The following is a 19886-nucleotide window of genomic DNA, read 5'->3' on the forward strand; positions in this document are numbered from 1 at the left end:
CTATACCAAACAGTTAAGGAGGCCAAGGACTTGACTTCTTGAGGTAACTGAGGGAAGGCTTCCCCTTTCTCCAAGAATGGCTTCTGGAACAGGGAGGGGGCTCCCAGGCTATGATTACGGCTTGTGGCTAGAGCTGACTGATTCAAGGTGAGTATCTAAGACAGTAAGCTGGAGCTGAGGGAGGCCAGTCTTGTTACAGTAACACTTTAGGGAAAAGGTCAAGGAGACCTGGGATTTCCTGGGCAACCCTGCTCCTTCCCCCTGCACATGGTGGTCACTTAACTCTTCCTCCAATTCAGTGAGAAATTCTCAAGGTTTTCCCAATAAGTCGTCTTTAATTTTTTTTGTTTGTTTTGGCATTTTTTTGCTTAAGTTAGGTCAGAGTCCATTCTCTCTTGTTTATAACCCAAAGAGCATTACATTAACCAAGTATACTGCTCTAACATCTTACTCTCCCCATTATCCAACTCTAGCCTTTAGTAACTCATCTTTCTTGACTAGGAATGACTAAAAAGGCCCTTTGGTTTCTGCGTATCTAGTTTTTCTGTGCCATGTGGTCATTGAGCTTAGCAGCATTAACATTGCTGGTCACTTCTTAGGAAAAACGATGATCAGTTTTGACGTCTGGCTAAGAGGTTGCAACTTCAAATGCGTTCAGAGATCAGACAGGTAATGCAAGTGGAGAGAGTGCTGTGCTGGGTTCCACTGGACACTGTGGGCCCCATCGAATGATATTAATGTTCAAATACTTAAAAAACTGTACAGTTCAAATAAAATTCTTCACGGGCGAGATCTACCGCCTGAGCCATTCACCAACAACCCAGCTTGCTATGAGTTTAAATGACCCATGGTCCTAGACCGTGAGGCTCATACAACTAAATTTTGTCTCAATCATTTGACGGGATAAAAATGCTCTTGTACAGCAAATCCTCCCACCCTCTCTTAGCAGAAAACTCCACAGGCCATGAAGGGGACCCGCGTGAGGTCTCTAGAGAACCCAAGGGCTGCTTTTATTTTTATTTTTTTTAATTTTTTTTAACGTTTATTTATTTTTGAGACAGAGAGAGACAGAGCATGACCAGGGGAGGGTCAGAGAGAGAGGGAGACACAGAATCTGAAACAGGCTCCAGGCTCTGAGCAGTCAGCACAGAGCCCGACGCGGGGCTCGAACTCACATACCGCGAGATCGTGACCTGAGCCGAAGTCGGACGCTTAACCGACTGAGCCACCCAGGCACCCCCCAAGGGCTGCTTTTAAAAGAAGCTTATCAACGCTGGTAGATTCCTGCTTTTGTGTGTGTCTCGTGGTAAATGAAGCAGGCTCCTGTTACTTTCTATGAAGCACAGAATAAAGAGCCAAACTCCTTAGAGGCAGAAGTACTCCAAAGGTGTCATAGCATAGATGGAAAACCTCAAATGCCCATCACCCTTGACAGTCTCCAGTTTGACTACACAACTCTTGATTCTCTTCGCAGACTAAAAGGGAAATCTCACTCGAGAAAACTGACAGGATTTTCTCGTCCTCGGAAAATGGACTGGACACACTGCACCTAACATCTCCACCACCACTTGTTGACAAACAGTGGAGCCTCCACTACCAGCTCCTTTGCCCACAGAATGTTCTCTGAGGAACTGTGGGGGTTTAGAAGGCGTGTGGAGGTCTATTCTCCATCTGAGGCACATCCAAGTTTTAATCAAAACCTGCTTTTCTCTGTGAAACCAAGCAACTGCTATTTCACACCCACATATTGCTGGAGCTCATTCAATTACCCTCAATGACTTTGTTTAAAATGAAAATGCTTTGCCTCCTAAGGACAGTGTGAGAGGACTGATTAATGTTGTTCCCTGAAGGACAGGAGTTGTAAGGTGCACAGCAAAAATCTAAGCAGCTGGAAACTACCGCTGGGCCATATTTTACAAGCCATTCAAACCTACCTTCAAGGGTTCTGTAAAGAGTAAGGACTTTGAAGGCAGTTGGATATATCAAAGGCTCTACTATGCATCTTCCTCTTCCCTCCTGATGAAAATCACAGAATTAGAAAACTAAGATGATGAGAAGTGAGGAAGAAAGACTGAATTTTTCCATATGGTTATTCAGAAAAGGAAACAGCTTTTTTTTTTCTTTTCTGACACATTGTTCCAAAGGATCTGTAACTAACAAACCAATCTAGCACATTGCTGGTTCCCTGGCTCTGTGACTCAGAAGCCACTTTTCTCTCCAACATATTAAATGTCAAGTAAAATATCTCTGATAAGACAGAAAAAATTTCTTCAGGAAGCTTGGCTCCTATGTGAGTGCTTCTCCTGTGCAAATGAGCCACGTACTGTGGTGCTGCCTTTTAGGTGGATTGCTAACCTGTAAGAGAAACATCTACCCAAGACTGTGGAAAGCAGCATAAATCATGGAGGCCGTATCTTAGTCCTCACCCATGTGAGGTTTCGCCCATGTGATCACAGTGTATGTCAAAGACAGAAAAACCAGAAAGAAACACAGCAATGGGGGGAAGGAAAAGAATTACAGCGATATTTTTATTCATATGTAGTATGCAGATTCTAGTGCCTAAGAGCTCTGATGGAAAGCTTCTGTCTATACCAAAATGCATGGGTTCTAGGGTTGTCCTAATGAAAAAAGACAGTTTTTATCCACCATGTATCATGTGCCCCGATTTCACAGTGCTCCAAGGCTACGACCTCTAATGTGAAAGCAGATGTAATATTTAGAGTTAGTTTCTTGCATGACTCTGAAAGAAGGGGAGGAAGAAAGAGGGAAAGAATTATATGAGGACTGCACTTTGCTTTTCTTTTTTATAACAGATTATTTTCTTTAAGAGAAGCACGAGCTATGATTAAAGTGGCAATATAATTGCTGAATTTTTGTGCCTCTAACACCTGCAAAGGAAGCACGTTGACAAGAAACCCTCCACAACCCAATTATTCCATGCAGGTTTCATCCACCCAAAAAGCCATCCTCAAAATAGAATGGAACTTTTTCTCCTTCACCGATCTGGTAGGTGCCTTCCACAAAGTAACCAAGAACCTAAATAACATTGTTTACCATTATTCTCAACAAGCAAAATTTAAATAAGATCCATGGTTTTTAACACATAATTTCCGAACTTTAGTTGTCAATTACTTAATGGTGCATTCAGCTTATATTGCACATCTGGACAGGAGGCTACAAAGGAGTAAGATCTGTCCCCACGGAGATAAGGGATGGAAAACTCTGTTTCCAAAAGTGGGAGAACAGATTGGATAACTGGTCTTTCCGGTTTTGAGGAACATTTTAATTCAACTGAAAAAAAAAAAAGGGAAAATGAAACACATTCAAGATTCCCACTAGCTAGGAATGCCAGGAAGTTAGAATGTATATCTTGAAGAAGAGTAAATAAATAGAGAGCTGGGGAAAAAAAGAAATCCAGGGAAGAGTCTTCCTTAGGAGGCTAAAAAATTAAGCAGTACTTTAAAAATAGCAATAAGCTCAGTCCTTTCTTATATATTTTTAACCAAAGTCATTTAGAGTTACACATCATAGGTTGAAATAGTAAGATTCTCATATTTTTTTTACATATCGGTGTCTCAGGAGTAAGCATCTACAAGGGGTCATTTTGGGAAATACAATCCTTTCCATCAAGCACAACTGTGGGGACAAAACGATCAATCTGAAATGGATTACCATGCGACATGTACAAAGCAAATGACAAAACAGGATGCATTTGTCATCATCCCCAGTTGGGGAAAGATTGGCATGGAAGTAGGATTGATATGGGAAGGTTTCCAGGTGATGACCCTTGACCTGAGCGGTCAAGAATGGAAAGGGCATGAATCACAGGAAGGGAGGATGGAAGGCTTGCAAGGAAGAGAATCAGCATCAGCCAAAGGAATGGAAATAGGTTACAACAAATTACACTTGGGGAACGGCTGAGGCTAAAGACCCAGGACAGATATGTGAATATTAAAGCTACCATTAATTGAGTGCTTATCCCATGCAAGACTCTATGCACATATTTCCTTCTGGTTTTTTTTGTTTCTAATTTAATTTTAATAAAACTGAGCTCCAGGGCTCAGACCCAGATAGCTCGTTTGTGTTAGCCACCCCCCACTCCCTAGCTGATCTCCTACAGTCTCATGGCTTTAGTCCCACCTGTACACTGATGACTCCCATCTCTGTCTTCAGCCTGGATGCTTCCTCCAACTCTAGACTAATACGTCCAACTGCCTGTTTGACATTTCCACCTGGATCTCTAAAGGTTACCTCAGACTCAACATGTTTAAATCCAACCTCCTGATTTCTGTCCACTACCCCCCAAACCCAAAGCTAAACAACAAAAACTTCTCCTCCCTCCCTCATCTTCAAAACACATCCAGGATCAGACTCTGCACACCTCCATTTCTACCAGCCTGTATAAGCCACCACTGTCCCCTGCATCACTGCTGCAGACTCCTGAAAAGGATGGATGTGAACTTCCCCTCCAGCGACCCTCGGAGTCTGTGCATTCCAACACTGTCCATGTGCAGGACAGGCCCCAGTTACAGACACTGTTGTCTCAAGTGGTGACCAAGATTTAAGAGTGATTCTTGGACAGGTGACAACAGAAACAACACAGGCTGAGGGCGGATGTGAGAGGAAAACTGCAGGGCAGGCCTGATGGGGACATCTGAGGACATGGAGAGAAACAAAAGAACCTGAACCTTTAAGGAAAATCAAGTCCTAAGTCAAATGTCCCCTCAGGGTTAGCCTTTTTTGACTCCTCAGCTGGAGTTCAAGACCTTATTTACAACTTTAGTCACATTACTAGAGGCCCAAGCCGAGTGCCGCCCTCACCAGACTTTGAACTCATTTTGGGCCCGGCACCTGATACAGCATCTGGGACCTGGAAAGCCTTTGGCAGACATGTGCTGGAGACATAACATGGTGTCATGGAAAGTGCATTAGGAGCATGAAGAAGGGAGTGGAAGAGCAAATTAAGACTTCATTCATGGTTGGGGGGTCACCTGGGTGGCTCAGTGGGTTGAGCGTCTGACTGTTGGTTTCGGCTCAGGTCATGATCTCGTGGTTCATGGGATGGAGCCCCATGTCAGGCTCTGCACTGACAGTGCAAATCCTGCTTGAGATTCTTTCTTTCTTTCTTTCTTTCTTTCTTTCTTTCTTTCTTTCTTTCTCTTTCTTTCTTTCTTTCTCTTTCTCTCTCTTTCTTTCTTTCTTTCTTTACCTCTCTCTCCCTCTCTCAAAACAAATGAATAAACTTAAAAAAAAAAAAAAAAAAGATTTGGGAAGTGAGGTTTCAGAGATAGGAAAAAGTATTTGAGTTTATCCAGGAAGGTAACACTGATGGCCAGGCAAGTACAGCAGGGGTATGGCACCGCAGAGGCAAGCCTTGGAGCAAAGGAAGGCAGGGGTGTGATCCTGAAAAGTAGGTTAGCCTGGGAAGCTACAGGAAGCAGCAGAGTCAAAGGAAGAATTTTCCCTCTCCCCAAGAGGTGGGGGGTGGGGGACAGGGGATGTTTTAAAGAAAAGAGGGTGAGCCAGGCAACAGATAGAAGTTGCCCTAGAGGCTGTGGTTGGCTTGATGGGTGTGAGGCCCAGGCAAGCTCATACCTGCAGTTCTTAATCTTTTCATCCTCAAGGACCTAGTAAATTACTGAGCTCCAAAAGGAGGGAAGAAGGCCAGAGGCTTCACAACCAGAGGTTGAACTTGAACCACTCACTGAGGTGTGAGCCAAGAAGTTAATGCGGTAGGAAGAGCAACACTGTCGAGTGCTGTAAGACAAACCCAGGTTATTACTTCAGCCCTCGAGGTTCCAATTAACTTCCCATCAAGAGGCGCCGGGGCTCGGCTTCTCGCCCTGTGCCAGCCACCATGCCAACGTCTGCGGCGGAACTCAAGGGAAATTCGGCTGGAGAGTGGATCTCCATCGCCTCGATGAAGGCAGAGAGGAAAAGCCACTCACGGTGGATACCCACCTCGCTTTGCCAGGCCTCAAGAAGAAAACCGGGGGAAGCACAGAATATAAGTAAAACTCCGACACCTTTCTTTTCCTTTCCCTGCCCATCACTCGTAGCCCCTCCTCACTAGAATGTAAGCTCCTTGAGAGCAGGACTTGGTCCCTCACTGCTGGATGCGAGCCTGCAGGGAGCCTGGCACGCGGTGGACGCTCGGTGGAATACTCAATGACTCGGCTCAGTCCCTCTTCGTATCTGGGCGCTGGAGGGTGCCACCACTGGAGCCTCCAGGGAGGGCAGAGCTGGGAGAAGCAGAAGACTTCTCTGAAGGTCCCAGTGGGGCTGCCTGCGGGCCCGAGCGGAGGGCTCTGAGCGCGTTCGGGGAGGGGAGTCGGGTCTAAGGCCCACGACTGCACCGTTTGCAACTGACCTTCCGGCGGGGACGCCCGCGCGGGGCGCAGCAGCCCGGCTCCGGCGTCCCGCTGCCGCCGCCCTCCGGAGGCGCTCGGCGCCCGCTGCGCACGTAGGTCACCTGCCTCCTGCTGGCGCCTCGGGGCGGGCCGGGCGCGGGCGGCAGGTGCGGCCCGGGCGGCCCGGGAGCCGGGCCCGGCGGGGCGCTACGGGCCGGGAGCCGGGGCCCGGCGCGGCGCAGCTCCGCGCACAGTCGCAGGCCGAGCAGCAGCGCGGCGCCGACCACACACCGGCGCAGGACGCCGCAGCCCCTCCCGGGCGGCCTCTCCCGCGCCATGGCAGGGGGGCCGGGCCCGGGGCTAAGCTCGGCGGCCCGCACGCCGCGCCCGGCCGGCAGCGAGGATGTGGCCCCGCGGGCCCGAGCCGCCCACGGTGGGAACTCCCCCGCGGGCCGGGGCGCGGGCTCGGACCCGCCTCCCTCCCCGCGGTCCAAGGAAGCCTCGGCGTAACCTTATCCTGCCCGGCCGAGCGCGCCGGCCGCTGGAAGGGGTGAGGGGCGGCGTGCCGGGTGGGGTCGCGGAGGTGCAGGAGGCTCGGCGGGGCCAGAACCCGGGCTCCGGCGGGGTCCCCGAGGAGGTGGGGGGGGCGGGCCTCCACCCTGGCCTCTGGCGCCAGGCGGAGTTGAAAAGCTACATGGCCAGAAAAAGCGCATTCCTAACGGGGTCCTGGTTGGTAACTTCATTTTGTAGCATTAGTGTTGTTGAAGAAACACAGGAGGTAGGTGAGCTGCTAGGTTTTGCTACACGGAACAAGTTCTGATTGTCAAGCAGTTTGTGCCATTAAGCACAGCATAAAAATATATCGCACTTAGGTTCGGGTTTACAACTTCTCTCCCTCAAGAAAGAAGGGGGGAGGGGGAGGGAGGAAATAGCACTCGATACAAAATAATCAAATTAGAGCTATTCCATTTCTAAATTCTGCCCGAAGCCAATCCATGCTTTCTCTCCGTGTTATGAAATGTGTGGGGGTGAAGGAGAGGGAAAGAGCCAGCTAAGACATCTGACAGCAGGGAGAGAGAACAGAAGTTACCATGGCATGATGTAAATCAAATTAATTTAGCTCCAAACACACACCTCCCTGCTGTCTTGCAGAGATACAGAGGGACAAATTTATCTTTAGGCAAAATGCTCCCCAGCTGGTGTTTCCATCACCACCTTGACCTTAATTAATCAGACTGAACCGCTCACAGCCTGAAGTCCGGTGTTGACTGTTCATTTCCAATGGTTACAATTCTTTCCCATAACCTGTTTGAGGTTTGGGCTTGGGGTTTAGGTTTGGATTTGGGTTTGTTTTCTTTAGCTGTGGCCACTTCTTTTTATGTTCTATGCTTCTATTTTCCATACTTATACATGAGACTACCCCTGCAGTCCTATCCTCTCCCCTAACTACCCACGGGGTGGACAACAGAAACCAAATATGGAGTCCCCTTCCCCCACTCCCTGAATCTCAGGAATTTTCCACAAGGAGCCCTCCTCTCTAAAACCTCTGTAGCTTAAGAAAGAGCCAGTCTATTCTCTGTCACTGTACAAAGCACTTGGGCTATTTTTCTCCACATCTAACAACACAATGGAGTCCATTCCCTGGGCCACACCAGTCTTCAGGCTCCTGAGTGTTTCATTATGATTGACTCTTGTTTTTTTTCTTAGATGTAGCCCTGGGGCTATTGCAGATGGGCTTTGTTTTAAAGAATCCAAGCAAGTAACATTTCCCTGACACACATTTTTAGAGAAAATCTCACATTCTGTGACTATTTAAATAGTCAGACTTGACCTATGTGTTGGATCAGAACCCTGTCTTGCAGAAGCTGTGAGACTTTGGACAAAGTACTTAACCTCTCTCAGCCTCCATTCTCTCGTGTGTAAATAGACCTATATATCTGGTAGGATTACAAAGATTGCATAAAATATTAAATGTTCAGTAACTTAAATGCCTGGCTCACAGAAGCTACTCAATTAATGGTAATTATTTTTACCATTAAAGAAAATCCTGGATGTTATCATGAAAAATGAAATTTAAGCATTGATTCTAAAGTAGGTAAATGTAAGAAAGTATAAGGAGATTTATAAATATCTTACACATTGTCCGGCATCAGGAGTATCCAACAGTTGCAAGAAACAACGATTAAGGCTCACAAATATACTCCATTAAGTTGTATAATTGTGTAAGGCTATTTTTTTAATGTTTATTTATTTTGAGAGAGAGAGAGAGAGAGCACATGCACACGTGCACACGCGAGCAAGGAAGGGGCAGAGAGAGAGAGAGGGAGAAAAATAATCCCAAGAAGGCTCCATGCTGTAAGTGCAGAGCCCGACACGGGAAACTCACCAACTGTGAGATCATGACCTGAGCCGAAATCAAGAGTCTGACACTTAACGAACTATGCCAGCCAGGTGCCCCAGTAAAGCTGTTTTAAGACATGATGCACATTGTGCTTGATAAATCTGGATCACCAAAGTCTGGTGTAGACTTTGCTAGAAGTTTTATTTTCTATGCAACCAACACAGTGCTAGCTAAAGAGGTAATCTTTGGAATATTACAAAACCACTAACTTATGCCCTCTGCTCATCTGTTGAGTTACTCTCGCGGGGGGGGGGGGGGGGGACATGAGGGGGATCCTATATTATGAAAATGGGGGTATTTAATAAGGCTCTGGACTGGGGTTGGGAGGGGGCACACAGAACAGTATAGCTCTTGAAGAAAATGGGCAAGATGACCTCATATTTTCCCTTATCTCATTTCTATGATTCTCTAATAATGTTTCCATTATGAGAAAAAATCCAAATAAAGTACAACATTTAAATGCCCTTTTCCCTCATCTTTTACAATGGTCCCCACATGTTTATTACTAATAAAAAGGAACTGTTTATATGTATGTAGCATCATTAATTTTCTAGGAAGAATTCCCCCATTTTTAACTTCCGCACATTTCCCTGTGTCGTGGATTTTAATGAATAGTGAAATGGGTTAGTTGGTAGGCGGCAGAGGAAAATCTAACTGATCACTGTCTTAGCTGACAAGCCATCTTTCATTCACGACATCTGCTTTTCTCATGGAGTTGAACCTGTCATGTTCCTTTCTGGATATGTTTCAAAAATGATAATCATTAACCACGGAGTCATAGGTTGGTTACTTAAATGTGCAGGTCAGTAAACCATGAAAGCAGTTTTCATCAGATCACAAATTATATCCTTCCCGAGGTCTCAGCCAGCAAAATGAGTAAAACAGAACATTTTTGCCACTAACCTCCCAGACACCATGCATTTAAATGAGTACACATGCTGTAAAGTGTAGTGGTTCTCAGTCCAGGGTAATTTTGCCTCCCCAAGGACATTTGGCGATTTCTGAAGACATTTTTGGGTGTTACAATGGGTGAGGATGAGGGGAAGATGCAAGGGGCATCTAATGAGCAGAGACCAGGGATGCTGCGAGATCTCATCCAGGGCAGAGGAGAGCCTTCCACAGCAAGTAATTATCCAGCCCCAAATGTCAGTAGAGCTGAAGTTGAGAAGCCCTGTTGTAACAATAGCTGTTCATATGGCAACTTTTAGTTACAGACTGTTGGGAGAGAACACAGAAGCTGAAAGACAGGGATCCTCACCTCTACGAAGCGGTTATTTCCCTTTCACTACATGAAGTATCTTGCCTGAATTAAAGTAATCGGATTTGGAAAGGAATAGAACTAGAATGTCTGGCATCAACGTCTTCCCCCACGCACCCCATCCCCACCGTCTTTTCTATATGTAATACATGTTCATTGAGAAAAAGATGTCAACAGTCACGTACCACGATTCAGAGATAGCTGCCCTGTCAGACTTTTTCCTATGCACCTAGGTACATAGTTTACAAAAATGAAATCACATCATACGTATTTCTTAATAATCTGCTTTTGTATATGGTACAAATACTTACGTATTAAACAATGTGATGTCTGGGATTTGGTTAGAAACAATCCAGTGGAAGAGGTGGGAGATAACGGGGTGTATAAATGAAGCAAGACTAACTTTGAGTCCATAATTGTTGCAGCTGGATGATGGGGTTCACAGATCTCTATTATTGAGCATGTTTGAAATTTTCCATGATAAAAATGTCACTAAACAGTAAGCTATTAACCTATAGCATCATTTTTAATGGCCATATGTGCTAAAACGTAACCAGTCTTCCACTGTTGAACGATTAGAACATTTCCAAGCTTTAGTATTCTAAACAATGCTGTGATGGACATCTTTATAGCTACCTGTGATGGATCAGAGGTAGACTGAGAGAGAAAGAAAGAGGTCAAGGGTGATTCCCAGGACTTTCCTGAGTAATTGGAAGAATGAAGCTGCTATTAACAGAGAAAGAAAAGACTTAAAAGTAAGAGTAGTTTGGGGTGTAAAATCAAGAGTGTGATTTGGGTGGTCATGTTAAATTTTGGAAGCCCATTCGATATGTAAGTGGAGGTGTCAGGTAGGCATTTGTATTGAAAAGACTAGAATTCAGGGGAGCAGCGAGGGCTAGAAATACAAATTTTAGATCATGGGCGCAGTGATGTCAAATAAGGGAGGGAAGAAATATTTGAAGACAGCTCTGGATCCACCAATTTACAGTCAGGAAAATGAGGAGGAGTCAACAAAGCATACTGAATTCAGCGGGTAGACAGTAAGGGAAGAGAACGTGTTGTCCCAGAAACCAAATGAAGAAAGTATTTCTAGAAGGAAGAGACTAAAGGGTCTAATAACATGTGGGCTGAAAACTTCCCATGAGATTTGGAAACATGATGACTTATTTAATACCTCTTTCCCAACTAGGACGGAGGCTCCATAAATTCAGGGACTTTTCTTCAGTTACTTCTACAATACCAGTTCCTAGAACTTTCCCTGGCATGTCGTATGTGCTCAGTAAATAATGCTTGAGTTAAAGAGTAGAAACGAATCAAGTCTGTGTGCATTTGTAATTAGTTATAATTCTTAAGAATAGAATTGCTAACTTAAGGCAAAATTAATAGATCTTTCGATGTGAAGTGCTATTATTAATTTTTCAGTCCACCAAAGAAGCCTGGGAAGCCTGGATTAATCCCATTCAAAGTCCATCAAGTATTCCTTTGTTATCAGTGGGAAACCTCAAAAAATAGCTTGAGCCAGCCTCTGGCCAAACGATGAACCAAGCAGTTTATTTTTAGTTCCCTCCCACTCTGCTATCACTATACTTGATCCCACATTGGATTCCCCCTCATCACGAGCTACATCTTACATAGGATTGTGTTTCTGGGGCTGTCAATTAGTTTCATCCTCCCCACCCTAAACGTGTAGCTAAATAAGAAGATACCAGTTCAACATGACTTAAGGCCCCATCGGAAGTATCCATGCTAAAGGAAGAACTCACCAAGATGAAAGCTTTGAAGACCTAGCAGAATGAAGTTATAATAGAATGACAGACACTGGAACTGCTGCTCAGGGCTGGCATCCCTGCCTAAAATCATACCACTGCTTGATCCACAACCTAATAAAGCTGGCTCAGAGCTCGCCTAATGGAAAATGCCTGGGGAATGGCTTAATGCCCTCGCCTGCCTGGGGAGAGACAGCATGAGTCTTTCCTGCCTCTTTTGAATCTCCTAACACTGTGTTCTCCCATTCCTGGTATTCAACTTACTCTAGAATTTGTGGTCTTGCTTTCTCTTTCCTTTACATAGGCAGTTTCTCAAATATACAGGTGCAGTCTTACCTCTGTACCCCTGTAACACCCTGCATAGAATGGGTCTCAGCCACGTCTCTGGAATTGTTGACAAACAACAGACATCACACCCCAACCAGGCTGAAGTCAGACCCAAGATACCACATTTCTTCCAACAGATCCTGTTGTCATCTATCCTGCCTGTAAAAAGAATCATACCCCAACCTCTACTGGATGGCTTACAGGTTATGTCTCCAACCTGGTACTTTTTTCACCCAAGGGACTTGGGAAGAACCACGGAATGCTTCACACAAGCCATTGGGAAAGAAGAACCAAAATGAAAGACACGGCTGGGGGGAGAGCAGTACTTTGGCAGCATGGGAATTTTGGGGGTTGATGGCTCTTAGGTAAACTCTCAACCTGGACAGGAAGTTCATAAAAGACACACACACACACTTTCCTGGAGTCTGAAAACACATCTGAGATATTATTAGGTAGATTTATTTAATGAGACAGTCCTGGATTTCATGACAATAAAGCAGCTCAGGTGAAGAATTATCAAAACATTGCCTGTTTCATAGGACCACCTATGGAGCATTTACCCTCCCTCACCCTCAGCTCATCTTATCATTATGACACATGCCAGAAATAATCTCCCAAGCTACAGATCACTTTGAAGTCAGAAACATTCCTGGTTGAAATTTTCCCAAAGTCAAGGGCTTAAAAAAAAAATCTTTTAAGGTCAGAAAAAGATCACCAGGGAGCTGACAGGGTAAAGTGAAGCACAACATGCCCAAAGGCAAAAATCTCCAGGCCCTGTCATTTCAACTGAGCTTGTGAATATATTAAAAATCCAGAGGTCAAAAGCCATTTTACTTTCTCATCACATTACTGCTCTAGCCCTACAGAAAGTATAGAAACCATATTATTTTCAGATCATGATGCGGGGATGCTCACACTCAAGCATGCATGAGAACCACCTGGGGAGCTGTTTAAAGATAAGTCAGAAGCCCCACCTCCAGAGAGGCAGTCAGAGGTGAGTCCCCCAAATCTTTATTTTAATGTGTTTCAGGTGGTCCATGATCAAACTGTCAGAAGTCTTGGCACAGAAGTTCCCCAGCCGTGGAAATAGTTGACTGTCAAGGGTGAATTGTTGAATGTCACCGGTTCTTACACGGTGTCCACGTATCCATGGGTGCAAATATTCTCTCTCAAGCCTCTAAGTACAGTTACTAAGAAAGTTTTACGTATTAACAAAGGGTCTTCATATGAGAAGAGAATGGCAGCCATTCTCTTCTTCCCCATGACTCGTTCCTGCCTGCCCTCCCTCCCCTGTTTCTGTAGCACATGGAAATCTGCATCACTAGTGAGGCTGCAAAGGCATTCAACTCACTAGAGGACCCCAGAGAGTTAAAGAGACGTGGTCTCGGGAAGGTAGATTAAAGAACATAGCCAAAAAGTCAGCAGGAAGGAGAAGACCCTACTCTAAGCTTAAACTACTCACTGGCAGTGTGGCCTTTGTACTGGTTACCTTTCCTCTCTATGCCTTGGTTTCCCCATCTGTAAAATGGGCATAATAATGGTAACTTCCTATGTAATGATTATATAAATTGCTATATTTAAAGAACTCGGAATTGGGGTGCCTCTTGATTTTGGCTCAGGTCATGAACCCACAGTTTGTGAGTTTGAGCCCAGAGTTGGGCTCTGCGCTGACAGTGCAGAGCCTGCTTGGGATTCTCTCTCTCTCTCTCTCTCTCTCTCTCTCTGCCCCTTTCCCCTCTCTCTCTCTCAAAATAAATAAACTTTAAAACAAAATTTAAAAAATAAAGAACTCGGAGTAGTGTGCCTGGTGCACGGTAAGTGCTTCACGTGTCTGTAATGTGTTCTTATCGTTCATTGAAAGTCAGAAAGGACATTAGTTTTCATTTTGCACTGGTGTGTATTCCTCTTGCCTTCATGTTGAATTGTTTGTTTGGGGCTTGGGCCCACTGGGTCTTGACTCCACCGACATAAGCGGGGAAACGAAACCCACACCTCTGCTTCTGTTGTTCCTACCTAGCCCACTGTCTTTTTCCTTTACAGTCATCAGCTACCAGGTCTGGGTACCTAGCCACCAGCTACCAGCATACCTTCTATGCTTTCCACCATTTCTTTTTTTAATTTTTTTTTTAACGTTTATTTATTTTTGAGACAGAGAGAGACAGAGCATGAATGGGGGAGGGTCAGAGAGAGGGAGACACAGAATCCGAAACAGGCTCCAGGCTCTGAGCTGTCAGCACAGAGCCCGACGCGGGGCTCGAACTCACAGACCGTGAGATGATGACCTGAGCCGAAGTCGGACGCTTAACCGACTGAGCCACCCAGGCGCCCCTCCACCATTTCTGGGAAGGCATCTTGATCCGATTTGACTGACGGGCCTTTTCCTTCCCACTTTGACCTGCAGTGTTCCAAAACGTGCCCTTTCTCCCTTGTGCTTCTGATTTCTGCGGGCGTGGGGTGCCATGGAATCACAGGCCACTCTCCTCTCCGAGTTGACCTTTCTCAAGCTGTTGGTCGCGCTCACTTTTGCACACTGCGCTCCGCACAGTGCCAGTGCCCTTGCTGCTGATTGCCTGTCATCCGCCCCTGGGAACAGCGCCCGTCCCGCTCACTTGACCCGGAGCGTGCACTGTCAGTATTAGATACGACGCCAATCGCAGAGCACACATCCCCCAACACCTCTTTGAGGAATGTTCTCTGGTGCAGAAGCCCACTGAGAATTTGCCGGGAGGGCCCCTGGAGGGGAGTAGAAAGCCTGGAGCTATTCTCCCTCCACCCCCCTCCCCCTCCCCCTCCTTCTCCTCCTCTGTCCCCCACCCCCACCTTCCCCTGAGACTTAGATGGTTGCTCAGAGAGGGGAGACAAATGCTGTCTGAAAGAATGTTGCTGTTGCCAGGAGAGGAAGCAGGAGAAACAGTTCCCCTCACAAAGGGCAGCCAGGAGAAAAGCGGCTCAAAGCCGGACGACAAAGAAGAGGGGCCGGGGTTTCTGTGTCTTGCTAATATTGTGGGTGTGTACTTACCATTAGCTGCTTTAACCTCAAAGTATGAGATCAGTGGAATAGGTTTTTAATTGCTGCCGCTCTTATTTTAACATCGTTGTGGGTTTTTAATTCAGCCTTTAATGCGGGGAAGTTGTAGGTAAAAATCAAGAAGCGAATTCCGGTTGTTGCTGTAACTGTGGCCAACCAGGTATCCCAGCTCCCAACTCTGCAGCAAAGGTTCACCAGCCTAAGTCCCACAGCAGATGCAGGGATGGGGGTGGGGGTGGGGGTGGGGGTGGGGAATTATTTATTTTTGTCTCCCCGCAGGAACCAGTGTCTTGCACGGAGAGGGGCTCAGGAAAATGTGTGCAACCAAGGATTTCAAGAACCCTGTGGTGCTGGACGTGGTATATATGAACTCAATCTGCAGGCACCCCCTCTCCCCCCTCCCCCCCCCCCCCCCCCACTGGCTATGCCCCAAACACCCACTGCACTTTCCTGCCTCTAGGCCTTTGCTTATGCTATTCTTACTGCCTGAAAGGATCGCGCTGTTCTGGAAATGGGAAGGTCGTGGGCAGGTTTGGAAAAGAGCAGGCTGAGAGATTTGGATTTTATTGAACGAGCAGTGGGGAGTCACTGATGGTTTTGGAACCAGAGACATTAGTATGGATTCAAGGTAGAATGTGATGAAGACCTTTATAGACCCTGAGAATGCAGATCACGACACTCCCAAACCTTCACCTTATATGCTTCAAAGTGAAAACAGTACCAACTGGTGAAACACAAAACATCAGATATATTGACTTTGAAAAAACTCAACTCTGTATCTTCTGAATGCAAAATTCTGAAAACAGAAAACAGGATCCTTTTCCACGCCTGTCTCTGCTTTTCCTTCCCATCCAAGGCTGCCATGATCTCTTTCTTCATTCTCCCCGATAGTTATAGAATTTTATAAGGTTCAAACACAGAGATCTAACAAAATTAAGTGGCCATTGCCCAACTATACATTTTCTTCACACAAAACTAGGAGATGGTTTAGCATAATTGCTTCAGAATAAATCCTCTCACTTTGGCTGCAGCTTCAGAGAATGCCCTGAGAATACCCTCATAGCGCTGCTATCGTATATCCAAAGGGTCCTTTTTTTTTTTTCAGATTTTATTTTTTTATTTTTTTCATGTAGTTTCTACCCCCAACGTGGGGCTCCAGCTCACAATCCCCAGATCAAAAGTCGCAGGCTGTACCAACTGAGCCAGCCAGGTGCCTCCTAGAGTATCTTTCTTGAAACCCTTAAAAGTTGATGACATTTTAAGGAAATCTTGGTTTCGTGTATTGAATATATTAGATTAGAGCACTCCTAAGTTTGGTGGACAGTAACGAAACTAGTTTGTAAGCCGCAGAATGCAATCCTATTCCAGCATTCAATTTCAGAACAAGGATGAGATTATTACTACAACTGGTGAGCACTGGGTACCTACCTAAAACCAGCCCAGTCCTTCATTTTGCCTAATGCTGATTTGAAAGCAAAAGGGTATTGATTTCACAGGAGTCCTCCAGCCCCAAGCTTTTTTAACAATTAAATTAAGTATGAAAAGGAGATGACTGATGGTTTCATGGATAAAAAATGAAACTCAAAATTAAATCCGAAATCTGTCACCACCAGATCTCTTTAAAACAGAGAAACCCTCTTTACCATAAAAATCCTTATCGTCTTGACCACCATGCTTTAATGAAATACAACTATTTCTGTGTGGCTCGTTTCAAATCCCATGTTAAACAAAGGGGAGAGGTTCCATTATCTTTCAGCCTTTAACATCCCAGGATAAATTGGCTGTTTGTCTACTATCTGTCCGCCACTGTTAGAAATTAAGTCTTTGTTACTGACAGGGGTAAATCTTAGCTGGGCAGATCAATAGAATTATTTCTCTCCTCAGACAGTAGAAGTTAGGAAGATAATGATTAGCAATGTCATTAAAAAAAAAAAAATTCTGCCTTTCACTAGCAGTTTGTGCTCCAGAAAACGCTTTCTGAGTTGCTGAACAAAAGACAGTTCCTAGGCTGAACAGCTTCACGTACCAGGGAAATTTTCTGCAACCCTGAAACCTAAGTGCCTATCAACAAAACAAAACAAAACAAAAAAGGATTCTATATGCAGTCTAGTCTCAGAACCATAGGAAAGCCTTCATAATTAACACTCTTTGAATCTGTTATAGGTCAATGCTAAGCCCTGCGTTACTGCACGGAAGGCCATCAATGGCCACACGATCGGAAGAAGAAGAGGAAAGCACAGGCTACACAAAATGCTTCCTCAATAAGAATAGTAACTCTGCTCTCAGAAAACAGACTGCTCTAGCTGGCTTCACACTTTGGCCCCACGTGGTTTCTTTGGAAACTACTTGTCATGAAATTTTATGATCTGTTAAAAAAAAAAAAAAGTGTCAGAAGCTATCTTCTTACCTACCTCAGAAGGATGTTGCAAAGATTAAAATTAGATAATTGTGAAAGTGTTTCTAACTCTCCTTAGGGAAGACTTGGGGGCACACTTTGTGGATAAGCTTGTTCTTTGGAACTTTGAAATACTCATCATGATCCCATCTCACAGCCCTCTCCCAATTAAAAGCCCGGGATTCTGCATCCTTGGCAACAGACACTTCTGTTGACCCAATATATGTGGATTTCCCAAATATTTCTACCTTCCACTCCAGAGCCCTTCCCACCTAAATTCCCCCAAATTCTACATTATCAAAACCAACTCTCACATAAGACCTGCAAAACATTCACATTCAGTTCTAAGTCACTAGTATCTGTTTAGGGAGCTACACCCTCCTAAATATTTTTACCTCCTATTCTTCTCCTTCAGACTCTGATACACCTTCTCTCCCGGTCCTGCTTGTATAGTCTCTCCCACAACCTATCATCCCCAGTGAGCAGAAGAGAGAGGAAATTCCATTACTGTTAAAAATCATTATGTATTATAAGAGATGGTCCAACAGGGGTGTGACGCACATAGGAACGGTTTGGAGGGGAGTGCGGGAAGGCTTTAAATTAAGTGAAATCCTAAGAGTAGAATTTCGAGTGAAATTTGAGGGCCATAAACTCAGGGAACAGGGGGCATCCCCTGAAGTCACTCACCTTGGGTGCTCCCTGTTCCACCTAGAGGCTAACCTAACCCCGATTACAGGGCCGCATGCTTCCAGGCACCGGGGACTGAGAGGTACAGAACACGGTGATGGCTTCTCAGGGACGGGCATGTTTGGTATACAGCATTCAGTTGCAGACAACAGATGCTACCTATGAGTTAACGTAAGCAGAAAGGTACTTATTTCCAAGTATTGTGTGGCTTCCTAAAGCGTGGAAAAGTAGAGGAACAGGTGCTGACTGAGCTACGGAGAACAACTTACAACTGCCTGTGCCATTGTTGGAAGAGTAGCTGCCATTGCTATCGGGTGCAAGAGAATCAGGAAGTGGCTAGTTCTGCACTGTGATGCCTCTGCCACCGTCTGCTCCAGCAGGAGTGGATGTTTCTGGTCCTGCTTCTTCCAACACTCTACTCGGTTCCAGATCCAAGTGTCACGCAAACGCGTCAGTCCAAAAGAACCTAAATCACATATGGAATGCTCACTGTAAGATGGTCTAGGAAATGCAGTTTTTGGCTTTCAAGACTCTACGGTACAGAAGTGTTGAACAATTCACAAAATCTACTACATTGTATTTCTAATGAGTGAAGCTCCAGTAAGACCGAAGACCAATCTTGAAGTACTAAATCCCTTTATTTACAACTACTTTCTGTGAAACATTTTTTCAAGGGCTTTCCACTTTTCCCAGCCTCAGATAATGATAAAAAGGGCCACAGTCAATTTATTTTGCTCTCAATGATCCAAAACCATAACCATAAACATCACTTACTGTGCTGCAAATACCAGTGTGCATATGTGTGTATATATGTGCATGTATATACATGTATGTATATATGTATGTGTGTATATATATATATACATGGTTGTATATATGAATATAGATAACAATATAAGGAGGAATACTCATGACTATTTTAGTCCTCTTTTCTAAATTTTTTTTTTAATGTTTATTTTTGAGACAGAGAGAGACAGAGCATGAACAGGGGAGGGTCAGAGAGAAAGGGAGACACAGAATCTGAAGCAGGCTCCAGGCTCTGAGCTGTCAGCACAGAGCCCGATGCGGGGCTCGAACTCACGGACCATGAGATCATGACGTGAGCCAAAGTCGGCCGCTTAACCGACTGAGCCACCCAAGCGCCCCTTAGTCCTCTTTTCCATAACTGGTCACGTGGTTGAAGCCGGCATTTATAAAACTACCTTCTTCCACTATCCATTCCATATTCCCTTTGCTTTTAGAGAGCACCTCAACTGGTCATGGTTCTTTACCTGGTGGGGTGACCCTAACCTTCATTCCTGAAGGGTCTGATCCATTAGTAGTCCTGCCCGGATTGGGTTGTTGTAGCGTTCTACTGATATTAATCATAGGGGATGGTAATAATAAGACACCCTAAAGGATCTCCTATTTTCCTAACATACTTTTCCTTCCATCCATAAGGGATGGCTCTTCCTATTTATCCTATTGGTAAACAGGATCAATCACCCCAGGCAATACCATAACTCCCTTCTTTGCCTGTTGATTCAGAGGTATGAGGATCCCAAAGTGGTGGGGTGGCAGTCTTTACTTCCAATTCAAAAGGATCATTGTGTTTCCTGATGGACGCATTCCTCCTTCTGGAACTACTAAGACCTCTAACCCAGTAGAGGCTAAGCTGTGGGAATAGGAAGCAAA

The 19886-nt window shown here is 45.1% G+C and overlaps 1 protein-coding gene across 1 annotated transcript in view; it reads right to left on the bottom strand.

Annotated features, from left to right (window-relative positions):
* METTL24 (methyltransferase like 24) overlaps window positions 1–6688 on the bottom strand; it is a 104880-nt gene extending 98192 nt beyond the window's left edge. The window contains exon 1 of the mRNA XM_042939571.1: window positions 6371–6688. Coding sequence (XP_042795505.1) covers window positions 6371–6688 — 318 coding nt within the window. The remainder of the gene's footprint in view (window positions 1–6370) is intronic.
* Window positions 6689–19886: the final 13198 nt, after the last annotated feature.

The sequence above is a fragment of the Panthera leo genome, chromosome B2, assembly GCF_018350215.1.
Source record: "Panthera leo isolate Ple1 chromosome B2, P.leo_Ple1_pat1.1, whole genome shotgun sequence".
NCBI classification, from domain to species: domain Eukaryota; kingdom Metazoa; phylum Chordata; class Mammalia; order Carnivora; family Felidae; genus Panthera; species Panthera leo.